Raw genomic sequence first — 13,639 nt, 5'->3', positions numbered from 1 at the left:
CTCCTTACCTGAAAAGCTTGCCTACTAAGTTGCTATTTTTCCTTTTTTTTTTTTTCTGCTGTGCCAGGAGATTTAGATTAGCTAGAAAGCAGGAAATCATTGGATTTCTTGCTTTCTAGCTGATCTTTAGCTCTTCAACTCTACTTTAAAACAGAGCCGAATCTTCCTTAGGACTGAAGCAGTGCAGACTCAGGTAGCCGATGGCAGAAACATAGATCTCTGAGTAAATCTGTGATTCTGTGAGCAACTCAATTTGCCTGCCCGCTTTGCCTGCTTTTGGGTAACAGTTGCTTTTTTTATAAAAAATTCAATATTTACATAAATATTTATAATATTTATATACAAGCTATGCCCAGCCAGTCACCTGACCACCAAGCCACACCCACAAATTAGGCCACGCCCACAGAACTGGTAGTTAAGAAATTTGAATCCTACCCTTGCCTCTGTGTGTGTGTGTGAGGGGGGGAGAGGGAGAGAGAGGTTAGATCAGATCTCTCTCTCTCTCTCTCTCTCTCTCTCTCTCTCTCTCTCTCTCTCTCTCTCACACACACACACACACACACACACACAAACACCAAGGTCAGCAAGCCACTGTCAGTCAAAATTCATATTAGTGGTCCCCGGATTTAAAATTATGAGTTTGGTGGTCCCTGAGGTCCAAAAGTTGGCGACCCCTGATATATTCTACCTTTAATATTTAGTACTTATATATATCATAAGTAAAACATATTGGAAGAGCAAAGAGAACTTGGTAAGTTCTAACTATTTTATTCCATATAGCTGGTATGTCAAAAATCCACTGCAAACCACTTTCTACAGCAGGGGTCTTCAAACTTGACAGCTTTAAGATTTATGGACTTCAACTCCCAGTATTCCTCCTCAGTCATGTTAGCTCAGGAATTCTGGGAGTTGAAATCCACAAGTCTTAAACTTGCCAAGTTTAAAGACCCTTGTTCTACAGTGAATGCATAATATTATCATTAATTCTGAAGCTATACTCTATGAACCAACTTAAATTGCCCGGGCTTTGCCGAGTCTGGATTTTAGAAATTACTACCTAAACAGCCACCATTTATACTGAAAATTTTCATGTTTTCTAATATTTACTAGTGCATAATGTGACATTATGAAAGAATTTGAATCTTTAACCTTAAATTATGTTTCTCAATAATACAAAGAATAGCTAATAATGTCATCACATCTTTTGCTTTCACAGCATAGACATTATGAATTATTTTGAAGCTACAGTATACAAAAACGCTATGAGCTTCCTTCTCTTGCTTACTCCAAATTATAGGAAAGCCATATCACTCTATGTGAATACAAAATTGGAAAAGAAGTCTGGTGGGACCTTTTCAACTAACAAATTAAAAGGCATAATCTTGTATGATCTATTGCTCATTTCATTAGATGTAATGGAGTAATTACATTGATATAGGATATAACTTTGAGATGGAGTAAGAGGGTGGGCTCGATGTGTCTATTGATCTCATTGGGCCTTCTGAATGCCTGATTTATTCTACCGTGTTTCTCACAAAATAAGGCTAGGCCTTATTTTTTTTTTGACCCCCGAAAAAACGGCTAAGCCGTCTTTTCGGGGGTGACTTAATTCCCCCCCTTGCACCCTCAGGTGGGCGGGCAGCGACAGCTTGGATGTTGACCTCGGCGTTGGTGGAGCACTTCGTATCGGGAGACCTTCCGCCACCGCTTTCCCTTCTCCCTTGCTGCCGCGACATTTACAGCAACGCCGTGGCGTTTGGCGCAGCCACATGCGGCCAGCCAGGGCTCCTCCCTGCAACCAGAGCCCAGCGGAGACACTCAGTTTCAGGCGCTCCTGTCACTGCCTTCCCTTTGCCTTCAAAGGTAAAGCCAATTATTTTAAAAACGATGCCCTACTACAACAAAGACTCCCCTGCCTGAGAGGGCAGCCCAACCCCAAGTGGGGAGGTGAATCTCCCGGGGCCGCAGCACAGGATCGGCCCACCTTGGGAGAAGCGCCCAGCTGCCATCCCTGCCTTGCGCCAGATAGAGCACGAAGAGCTTCGCCTGGGGCGCCCAGCACAGCTGACAGGCCATCCCTCCTTCCCGGCAGCAGAGCTCTCACCAAGGCGAGCGCCTCACCGCCGGACCCTCCGCTCATCCCACCAGGGCCAGAGCCGTGAGGGCTGGGCAGAGCCAGGAAAGCGAGCCGCGGGTGCACGCCCGCCTGCCAAGCAAAAGAGCCGGGCCGACTTGAGCTTGGCTTCCTTCCCAAGTCCCTCCAGCGCAAACCCGAAGGGGCCACTGGGAGAGGCTGCATGAGGCAGTGATAGCGCCCACCCGTTCGCGGACAGGGAGGCGAGGTGATGGAAGCGCTGCTTCCCAGGCCGGCAGAGAGAGCCCAAAGCCGCCCATCCTTTCCACCCCTCGCCCAGCCCGTCCCCATCCCCATGCATCTCCAAATGCGCCGGCAGTTCCAAACGCTGCAGCGGAACGGGCATCAGGCAGAGGCGCTGACTCGGCAGAGCTCAGCTCGGAGGAGGACGCGGCGCAGGCTGTTGCCTTGCCTCCCTGTCCACGGATGGGTGGGCGCTATCACTGCCTCGGGTGGCCTCTCCTGGTGGCCCCTTCGGGTTCGGGCTGGGGGACTTGGGAAGGAAGCCAAGCTTGGGTTGGCCCGGCTCTTTCGCTTGGCAGGCGGGTGTGCACCTGCGGCTCACTTTCCTGGCTCTGCCCAGCCCGCACGGCTCTGGCGCGGCTCTGATGGGATGAGCAGAGGGTCCAGCAGGGAGGCGCTCGTTGCCTTGGCGAGTGCTCCGCCGCCGGGCAGGAGGGCCCACCTGTCAGCTGCGCTGGGCGCCCCAGGCGAAGCTCTTCATACTCTGCCCGGTGCCAGGCAGGGATGGCGGCTGGGTGCTTCTCCCGGGGTGGGCCGATCCTGAGCTGCAGCCCCAGGAGATTCGCCTTCCCACGTGGGGTTGGGCTGCCCTCTTGGGCAGGGGAGGCTTTGTCATACCGGTAGTAGGGTGCCCCACCAATGCCAAAGTCAACGCAGGCAGCACCATATCCAGGTATGCAACAAAAGTACTTCCTAACGGCAAGCCCCCCTGCCATTCCCCCCCATTTTGCATGTTTAATATAAGCCTTAATTTGGGGGGAGGGGCTTAATTTGATTTTATGCCAATAAAACATGCTGGGCCTTCCTATTGGTGGAGGCCGTATTGTTGGAGAAACACGGTATCACTTGAGCATCTCAAATGATGGATCAAAACATGTAGCTGAAGCCTAAAATCTGGCTATAAATGCTACATTTGGTAGTACATTGGATGAAAGCATGTAGAATGCAAGGTGATGTGTAAGTTTTCTATATAACATGGTATTTATGTCTCCATAGTATAGTTTTACCATGACATCAAAGAAGTGGACTCATTCTGTAGATCAGCTGGTGATAAGGAAGAAGTTGATATCATGATAAAATGTATTGAAAATTCTTTTCCATGGCTCCAGATAATGAAAATCTCATAAACATCTCCAATAAAGGAAGTAAATGTTACAATATTATTTGATCAACTGTGATGGAAATTGTCCTTTTAGTAGTGTTTCAAATTTGGTGAATATTGGTGAATTAAGCATGATTGTCAGTATTTATAGATGAATTCCAAATCATATTTGTCTAATAAATATAAATCTGGGAATGCAATTAGCTGATACTATTAAAATGAGTTTTTGTATTTTTGTTCTCTTTTTTAATGTGTTAGATTTGCTTAAATATTTTCAAAAATATTGGCTTTGAGATGCTTTTTCTTGTGGAAAAATGACAAAAGTGATGGAATTGCTAGGAACAAATTGTTTCAGTTATTATAGCTCACATTTCTACCACTGACTAAATAAGCAATAGAACAAACATTCCTCACTAATTTAATAAATGAAAACCCAGAGAAGAGAATTATTTGTCGTTCAGACTTGGAAGTGTGGGGTTCTTGGTGCACTCTTAGTTTTTTTTTTGTTTTTTTTTGCAGATGTTTCATTAACAAATTAGTAATGTACCAAGAACCCTACAAATGAAAACCTCTCCAAAATATAATATAATTTTATTTTATTTTATTTATTTCTTTAATTTGTTTATTTATTTATTGCATGTACCGTATATACTCGTATAAGTCGACTCTCGAATATAAGCCGAGGCACCTAATTTTACACAAAAAACTGGGAAAACTTATTGACTCGAGTATAAGCCGAGGGTGGGAAATGCAGCAGCTACTGGTAAATTTCAAAAATAAAAATAATTAATTTGGGAAACGATCTCACTATCATGAAAGGTTTAATTGATTCACTAACCCAAAAGAAGAAGATGATGATGACAGCGGGAGGCAGGAGTCACTCTCTTCCCCTCCCTCGGAGGCCCCTGAGTCAGGAGTCACTACCGCCGGCGCGGCCCCAGTCCCGCCGCCGGGAAGGGAAAGGCAAAGCGCTTTTGCCTTTCCCTTCCCGGGTGGGGCTGTTGGGAGTCGCTGCCGCCGGAGGCCGCGACTCCACACCATTTTTTTTCCAGAGGGAATCTGACTCGAGTATAAGCCGAGGGGATTTTTTCAGCACAAAAATGGGCTGAAAACTAGGCTTATACTGAGTATATACAGTATTTATTTATTGCATTTTTATTGCATTTATTTGCTGCTCATCTGACGGTTCAGGAATTACATATCTAATCGCTGGAAACCATTCTGTCAGCAAATGGTCAAATGAAACTTTTAAAATAGCTACAGAGAAGGAAAAATATAAATCAATCATAAAATGATCCAATGTCTTAACAAGCCACAAAGTTTAGAACTACGAGACAGTTCAGAACTATTTTTCTATTTGCAGCTGGTGATCTACAGATCTAAGCATTAAAAAATATTTTCACTGTTAAGGACAATGAAATTATAATTGCATTTGACAATGAAAAGGCAGGATTAATTTCACTTTAATTAAGCATGATTTCTTCTAATTCATTGCACAAACTCTCAAGTTAGTTGACTTTTGTTAGTCTACCTCCTGTCTTACATAAAATCTCTACACAGATTTTAGCTTCCAAGTGACTGTTCTACTTAGCACTATTTTAATTCCTATATTCAAATATTCTCCTTCATAAACTGTATTACATTTCTATGTTCTCCTTTATAAACTGATAATTTATCCAGTTGTAGAGCTGATCAAGTTTTAATTAATTTTGATACTTGACTCAATTATTCTCCTACGCTTTTACCTTAACTACTTGATAAGCAAATACTTTTTTTCCTTGACTGTGAGATCTGAATATCAATTTAAATTAATCTAATCCAGGTAAGGAGACAAAAACAGCCATTATGCGATGATTCATCATTGTATTATGTCACATTTAACCTGTTCAAAGAATACTGTATATACGTATATGTGTTCACAGAATGATTTGAATGATTTTTTTGAAACTGTTAACATTAATATTTATATTTATACATATTCCAGAATACATAGGAAAAAAATGTGGTATTTAAATTTAAAAATAAGAAACTGGCACTCATTAAGAATTTTTTTATCAAGGGCTATATCATTGCAATTTTTATTTTAAAAGCTCTCACCTCAAACATAAAGAATTTTTTTTAATTGAAGTTTCAAAAAAAGCAATATCACTGTAATTCTCTATCATAAAGGAAGTTATACTGTAAAATATGCAAACTGTAGCCTCTCCTTGGGCCTTTTCTTCCTTGCCTCATTTGGTTGTTAAGATTCAACATTTGTTTTGGTCTTCTTCCTCTAACTTTCACACTTTTGAAATAAAAGTCTGTTCTAATCTATAAGTAAGGTTTTTTTTTTTTATTCTAGTGTCCCAAAGGTGCTTTTTTCAAGAGGCACCTGGACTTTCTGGTTTTTCTTTGAAGACCTTTCGCTTCTCATCCAAGAAGCTTTTTCAGAGCTAAAGAAGCTTCTTGGATGAGAAGCAAAGCATCTTTAAAGAAAAACCAGAAAGTCTATTTGCCTCTTGAAAAAGCACTTTTGGGACAACCATAACCTGGATAACTGAGAATCTCCTTAGATATCTTATTCTAAATGGTTAAGAAAGACAGAAACCATTAGCTATGAGAAGCAGCTGGATGATATTGGACCAGTCACTCTCTTTCAACCCAATCCATCTCACAGGGTTGTCATTGTGTGGAAAATAGCACCCATATATCTGCCACCTTGAATTATTTGTAAAAATAATGAAGATGGGATAGAAATAAATAGACAAACAAATAAACATTTCTTCCTAGTTACATAGGCCTTAAAGTGTCCACTCAAATATTGCCATTTTATTCATAATGTATGCATAGTGTATAATTGAAAATATCCTGGACCAATTGTTTTATAGTACAGTTATTAATTTTTAAGAAAACCTTAACTGCTTCATTGTTTCTAATTTTCTTCATTTGTAGTTGCTGATTTAGTAACCAGTAGGTTTTAATGCTTTACCAAGAACAGTATCTTAACTATATTAAGTTATATGCATTTTTACTTTCTTTTCAACTTTTCAGTAGCTCCTCTAAATTCAGTGGGTAAGATAGACTGCATAACACATATGTGCAGATCTGAAGAACAGGGAACATTTCCAATGCAAATCTATTTTCAGATAAACACTAAAAGAGCAACTGATTCAGCAAAACAACAAAGAGATCCATTTTGTATATAATAAAAAACTAATAATATTTCTATTAGAAGAAACATTGGCATGCTTCATGGCTCAAACATACCTGTATTTCACAAAGTTTTAAATCTCCTATATTTTTCCATTAGAATAGTTCTGATGTGATTAAACTTACTTTACAGAGTTAGAAAAAGACTGATTCTGAAATTACAGTCTCATTGTTGCTCTTTCTCAGTTTGTTTTATTCAAAGTTTGTTTTATTTATACAGGCCTGTTTTTGGCCTGCAGAGTGCTTCTGGATGCCAGGGAGACCGAAAATGGGACTTACGGAGGGTTTGAAAGGCCAAAAATAGGCCAGTATTCACTCTGACACACAGACATTTCCACCCACTTTTTTTGGGGGGGGGAGTGCATCTTATAGTCCGAAAAATACAGTAATCCTTACTAGTTTAATTTAAAAGCTCATATCAATTCCTGGTTAATTTTAATTATACTTTGTTATTTGAGTTTTCAATTTACCCTCATTTCAAAATACTGTATTAAAGACACAGAATGATTAGTGGAAGCTAATGAAAAGCAATTGGCTAATTAAAATCATTTTAAACAATGCCCCCAAATGTTTCTTGAATTACAAAAAAAAAATATTACACAGGGTAAATATCCATAATTAAAATCAATTATATGGGATAGAACAAAGTCCTACAGTTGACAGAATGTTTGTATATGAGAAATGTGCAGAGTCAAATCTTTATCTGGCTATGAAGTTCAGTAGGTGAGCTTGGAATTTTTTAGTTATTCTTCCTGACATGTGCCCTCCAACTGGATTAAAGAATTGTAAAGAATTATCTCCATTGAATTCTACCGGTTAAAGAAATCTCCAATGACTAATCAGCTACCGGTAACTTATAATTAAGCATTTCATTAAGCCTTCACAGAGTTCCACATGGAACAACAATTCTGCTTAGCTGGTGTCATAACAGCCATTCTCAGAAGAGGTGGGTTCCTCCTATGACAAAATGAGGAGCAATGCCTCTTCTAATGGCATCTGTCACCCACATTTTTTTTTTAAAAAAAGGTATTAAAAATCATGAATGTTTTTCTTTTAAAATCTACTGCTTAATAACAAATGCTTGCTCTACCAAACTATTAAAAATGAGTAAATACTGCAGAAGTAGATACAAATAATGTCTTATAAACTTTATATTAATCAGAAATACATGCTAAAGATTTACGGTTATATATTAAAAGCCTAAAAGTATACTAAAATCAAACTGCTACTGCCAAAGATACCTATTAAAACTAAGAATTCAGAAAACATTTTACTTCTTAATTATTTTGATTCAGTGACTCAATCCATTCAATATTTTCCTAAGAAAATCAAAATTTTGCAATGCAAATTGTTTTCAGAGCACCAACCTCATTTATTGAAAAGTTGTGATAAGACATACCTTGTAATGTCAAAAGGAAAGCAGAATTTAGGTATACTCTGGAGGATTGCCTGTAAAAGCAAAAAAAAAAAAAAATGTTATATGTATTTAACAATTACCTGAATATGCCTATAACTTTTTTCTCAGAAAAAAATCAAACAATATTTGATAGGAAGAGGAAACTGCTGCATGTTCCTGGATCAAAATAATTGATTATTAAAAAGGAATTAAGTTTGTGCTTTGGCAGATTGCAAAGACAATACCATAGAAACCCCAGGAGGGAAAGGCCTGGCCTGAAGGGTATTAACACCCTTCACATCCCTGCTGGGATTCCCTTCAACAAGGCCATATGGATTTTGCAAGAAGCACCGTACCATATGGGTAGGCCACGTCTGGTGCTACTTGTACTACAGACTAGCCATAGGGACTTCTGATGGATCCTGGCTCAAAAATACAAATGTTGTTTCAATTAAAATGCAAACAGAGGAAAGGAAACTAAGTTGACAGCATATACGTTTTATGAGCAAATGTTTTTAAATGCTGGAACTTTTCATTTGTTATGTGCAGAAAATTAGACAGAGTTAACCCTTTAGGAGAGCAGCAAGGTTCAAAATTACCTGCCAATTAAAAAGAAAAGAAAAAGAAAATACTTGTAATTTTATAGAAATAATACACCTATTTCTTCCTGTTGGGTTTGACATGCTACTCAGTGACACTTTTCTAATTACACGAATGGCATATACTGGTTTGAAAATTTATTGGGTTTTTTGAAAGTTTTATTTGGGTTTTCACAAAAACAAAATACAAATAAAACATCTTTTTTGAAAATAGCATGGTCCCAGGTTATCACTTCTTCATACAGACACCAAACTCAATTTCATGCTCATTTTTATATTTTATTCCATATCTTATTACCGTTTTATATTTTCTACATAGTTTTTCCCTCTTTTAATTTTCTCAACTTTATTTTAATTATCTCATCTCAATCAAATCATTATATTTATACTTTTGTCTGTCCTGTTTCAATTTCATATTATCTTTTCTTATTAAACACATTTTTCCCTGTAGTTACCAATTGGAGTATGACACCTTTATATCTTTTAATTTTATCCATTCAAACTCTTATTTAAGCTTCAATGTATACCTTTAAGATTATAGCATCCAATATAATACATAACTTTCAATCAAATTCTGCTTGGTACATTCTTAAAATACACACTATATTCTTAAAAAGAAAAAATTATATATGTATATATATATATATATAGTGTGTGTGTGTGTGTGTGTAAATAAAGCACACATTCCATTCCAATTCAATTCTATCATTAATATTCATTAAAATCTTAACATCTTTAACATTTCTTTTCAATTAAATATCATACTTCCTTGGGAACACTTATAAACTTTCCATAGTTAATTCTTTTTTTCCATATTTCTCACTTATATTTTTATAAATAATTACTAATAATTAAAAATGTTCCCATTTAATTCTCTCAATCATTTTAATTCATTTATTTATTACCAAACATTCAACTACATTACAGTAAATATTTTATCCATCATTTTAATCATATTTTCTAAAATTATTTCTGTTTATAATATAACAATGCTATCTTGTGTACCTTTGCAGAATCCCTTTTGCAATTAAATTTTCACCCATTATCTCTAAACAAGCTTATGGTTACAATCCTTATATCTTTTCCCTGTTTCTCCATTTCTTATTTCTGTCTTTTACAACTTCTTTTCCTTGCCTTCTTCCCCTCTTCTTCTCCCTCCCCTTTTACCCCCTCATCTCTCTACTTCTAACTCTCTCATCTGTAATCCCCTCTTCTGTTGCTTTCTAATATTATACTTATCTTTCAAATTCTTCTTCTTTTTGGTTGTTTTTTGTAGTCTTAAACCTTTCATTCTCTTTCCCCCCTTTTCTTTTTTCCCCCCACTTAAAATTATTTGATCATTAAAGATGGCTTCTTCTTTGTCCCAATCTTCTTGTTCTGCAAGCGTTTCTTGTTGTTTCTCATAGTTCCAGATCTCTACTTCTAAGAATTGAAATACGAAGCCAAAAGAACCTCTCCCTTCTTGTGCACCTTCTTTCCATTTTTTAAGTTCCATTTTCAGTTCTTCCAAGAGTGATACCATTTTAAAGATGTTTAAACAACTACCCGGTTAATTTTAGTCATCCAGATGCAAAAACCAAAAATCACCAAGTAATCCAAATAATCTAAGGCTGTTTCTTTCTGCTTCTTTTTTTCCACTTTCTCTTCCTGGGGTTCTATTATTTTGTTACCAAGTTTCAATTAAGATGTATCTTTGAGGAATCTTGTTGAAATTTCACTGTAAGTTCCTTTTAGTTACAGTTCCATTCCTTAGTTCCAGGCAGTCTCCTCCATTTTTCCAGATCCTGCCCTTTTATTCTTTTTTTTTCTCCTTTCCTGCTTTTAAAAACTTTTAAATATCCAGAAATCTTTATTATCCCTTTGACTTTTATTTTCAGCTTAGATGCCTATTAATGTCAAAGTGGATTTTTTTCAATTTCTTGCTTAAGTCTCTTAGCTGTCAGTATAAGGAAGGGAAGAAAAAAAACCTAATCCTTTCCCTTCTCTCTCCTTTGCAGCTTCAAAATCTTCTTTGGGAACAATGTTATTAAATTTAAATTCCAGGGTACCTCATTTGTTGCTTTTGCTGTTTGACCCGGTCAACCAAAACTTTCTCTTCTTATCTTCCTCCTGCACATTCTTTTCTGGTTGAGTTCTTCTTTGTGGTGGGCATTTCTGACCACCACTACAACCGCCTTCGGGAAAGGGAGTAATGGCCAGCTGGGGAGGAGAGATGCGGCTCTCCTCAACCCTGCAGGCAGTCTCCCCCTTCTTCACCATCTCTACAGGGTGGCTTAGCCCCGAAACCAGCCGGCTCGGGGCGCTCCAGCGGCGAGCATGGATCGAAGCCTCGCAGAGACGAGGTTTCGGTCTGTCACTGAAGAAGCTCAAACCGGAAGCCCCTGGTTTGAAAATTTATTATAAAGTGAAGAAAAATAGTAGAATAAAGAAAGCAGTCATAACTATCTAGAGTTCAATGCCACTATGACAAAACAAGAAATAGGATTGGCGCCATTCCCTTATTTTCAGCTATATGGTACCAATATTCACACAAAATTAAACTGTTTTTTTTTAGTGACATTAAGGTAAGATTACTGAAAAGATTAATGTTATAATGAAGAAAGATTTCTGCTTGAACAGTACAATCTAAGCTCTAACAGAGGACTGACAGGATGTTGTATCGGACATGGCAGTTATGCTATCTCTGCATTTTCACACAGACAGAAGACGGCTAGGTAAGTAAATTTACTGCAATAATTAGGAAGCCATATACATGAAGATCTCGTCCATCTAACAACACTCTAGTATCCTGTCCTCCATGTAAAAGTTATTTGCCAGGTTTAAATGCTGGACCACTTCCTTCCACCTTCCAAATCAATAGCTGTTAGCTGCTCCTTTCCCACCCTGAAATTTCCTGCCATCCATTTTGTCTTAACAAAATGGCTTCTTCAAGCAGGACAATCAGAGCAGTGGTGGGATTCAAAAGTGTTTACTACTGGTTCTGTGGGCGTGGCTTGGTGGGCGTGGCAGGGGAAAGATACTGTAAAATTTCAATTTCCAGCCCACTCCAGGGGAAGAATACTGTAAAATCTCCATTCCCTCCCCACTCCAGGGGAAGGATACTGCAAAATCTCCATTCCCTCCCCATTCCTGGGGAAGGCTACTGCAAAATCTCTATTCCGTCCCCACTCCTGGGGGAAAGTTACTCAAAAATCCCATTCCCTCCCCACCCCACTAACCTGCTTTCCAGCTCTGTTCTCCTGTACAGGGCAACAAAAGAAGACCCAGCCGATGAGCTGTGACTCGGGAGGCAGAGAATAGATGGGACCAGGGCCAGTCAGAGGTGGTATTTGCCGGTCTCTGAACTACTCAAAATTTCTGCTCCCAGTTCTTCAGAACTGGTCAGAACCTGCTGAATACCACCTCTGAATCAGAGATTCCACCTTGCCTTCTTCAACCCTTACAAGAAGGAAAAAAATTGAAAAGATCGCTTGGGGGAAAACTTACAAGAAGAATTTTCTTTCAGTTACTAATATAAAATTAGTATTTCACTAGGGGAATGGGTAGGAGAAATTTGGAGGAAATTGGCTAGTTACACAGATTCAGGTAGTGTGGCATAAATGTTTCATAAATCATTGTTTTCTTACTGGATGCACCTTAATTACAGACCCTACTTAAGAATTTTCCAACTTCAATGAAAGAAAGAATGGTAGGAAAACTTGGAAATATGCATCCCATGCTTTATGAGAGCTAATATAGCTGGGGGGAAAATATCTCCTACAAGCATGTTTTATGTCCTCAGTTATTAGGATCTGATTAACAACATCAGGCAAAATATACATTTCTCATTATTGGATTTCAGATATATTAAATTAATTGCCATAATCTGTTATTCCTTGGAAAATTTAACTTTCACTAATGTTATGTGGCTATAATTTCATATTACATTTGTGTGAGCAAATTCTTTCATATGTTTGCCTAATCTTCCAACTTAGATTTCAGGTTCTAAATCAGTGCAAAATTTGCACTGATACAAATGCAGTGTAAGATCAAAATGAAAACCACAAGAAATTGGTAAAATCACTATAGAAAGAAAAGGAATGGAAAAAAGTGCACGCTCAAAAGCTGGTGACTGTTTTATTAGGTCCTAGTCTCAGCGAGGCAATGCTATAATTTTATTTGGACCTTCCAATATATTTTCAAGAAAGATTGTCTCCATTTTATAAAGCATCACTAAAATCAGATTGTCACAATTTACTTAGAGATAGCAAATTAATGCTACCCTCATAAAAAAGAGGCAAAGTAATAAATATAATATTTAAACGCTACTCAACTTATTAAGCTTATTATAATAGAGAATGCTGTTTCCTCCCCCTGCCTTCTTCTTCACAGTAATAAATACAAGTTTGTCTTTACCAAACCACCACAAACAATATTTCTTTGCAATATTGATTAGTAAGCACATAAGATTCTATCTCTAAGGGACTGTATTGCAGACATTTGTAACATCCCTGTACATTTTCTAGTCTTCCATAAAATGAGAATGCACAGAAAAGAGGAAAAACAGATATTATTGTATTTCACTGTAACAGATATATCAGCCCTTGCTGCAACATTGTGAGGGGCAAACTAACTCAATACCTTTCTTTCGATGCCTTCCCCCGTCTGTGTGTGTGCGTGTGCACAAACACACGTACACACACATACACTCTCTCTTCTGCAAAATATGGCCTCAGCTCGCTTCCCAACTGGCAGGATCATCCCTCAGGGGACAAGTCTTTAAACCTCCGCACTCTTTAAAATTCAGCCAGCCAGCAAGTCTATACACTGGTGTATAAACAGTATACGAGAAAAAAAAAATCCCCCCAGCTTATGTCAATGACAAAGCAACTCAGCAGTTGACTGTTTCTCCCCTGACAGTATAAGCCAGATCAATAGATGGAAGGCTATCTAGGCTTGTAAAGATCAGTTCTCTGCTTTAATTACAGGTGTTATTC

At 38.2% G+C, this 13,639-nt stretch overlaps 1 protein-coding gene across 3 annotated transcripts in view; it reads right to left on the bottom strand.

Annotated features, from left to right (window-relative positions):
* Positions 1-13,639, bottom strand: part of DENND1B (DENN domain containing 1B) — a 213,437-nt gene that overhangs the window by 126,019 nt on the left and 73,779 nt on the right. For all 3 annotated transcript variants that reach the window (XM_026671732.2, XM_087960788.1, XM_087960789.1), the window contains one exon: positions 8,068-8,117. In XM_026671732.2, coding sequence (XP_026527517.1) covers positions 8,068-8,117 — 50 coding nt within the window. The remainder of the gene's footprint in view (positions 1-8,067; positions 8,118-13,639) is intronic.

The sequence above is a fragment of the Notechis scutatus genome, chromosome 3, assembly GCF_049901735.1.
Source record: "Notechis scutatus isolate UNSWTSFEM ecotype Mainland chromosome 3, rNotScu1.2, whole genome shotgun sequence".
In the NCBI taxonomy this organism is placed as follows: domain Eukaryota; kingdom Metazoa; phylum Chordata; class Lepidosauria; order Squamata; family Elapidae; genus Notechis; species Notechis scutatus.
Note: the sequence above shows the minus strand (reverse complement) of the source record. Positions and strands in the feature narration are given on the sequence as shown.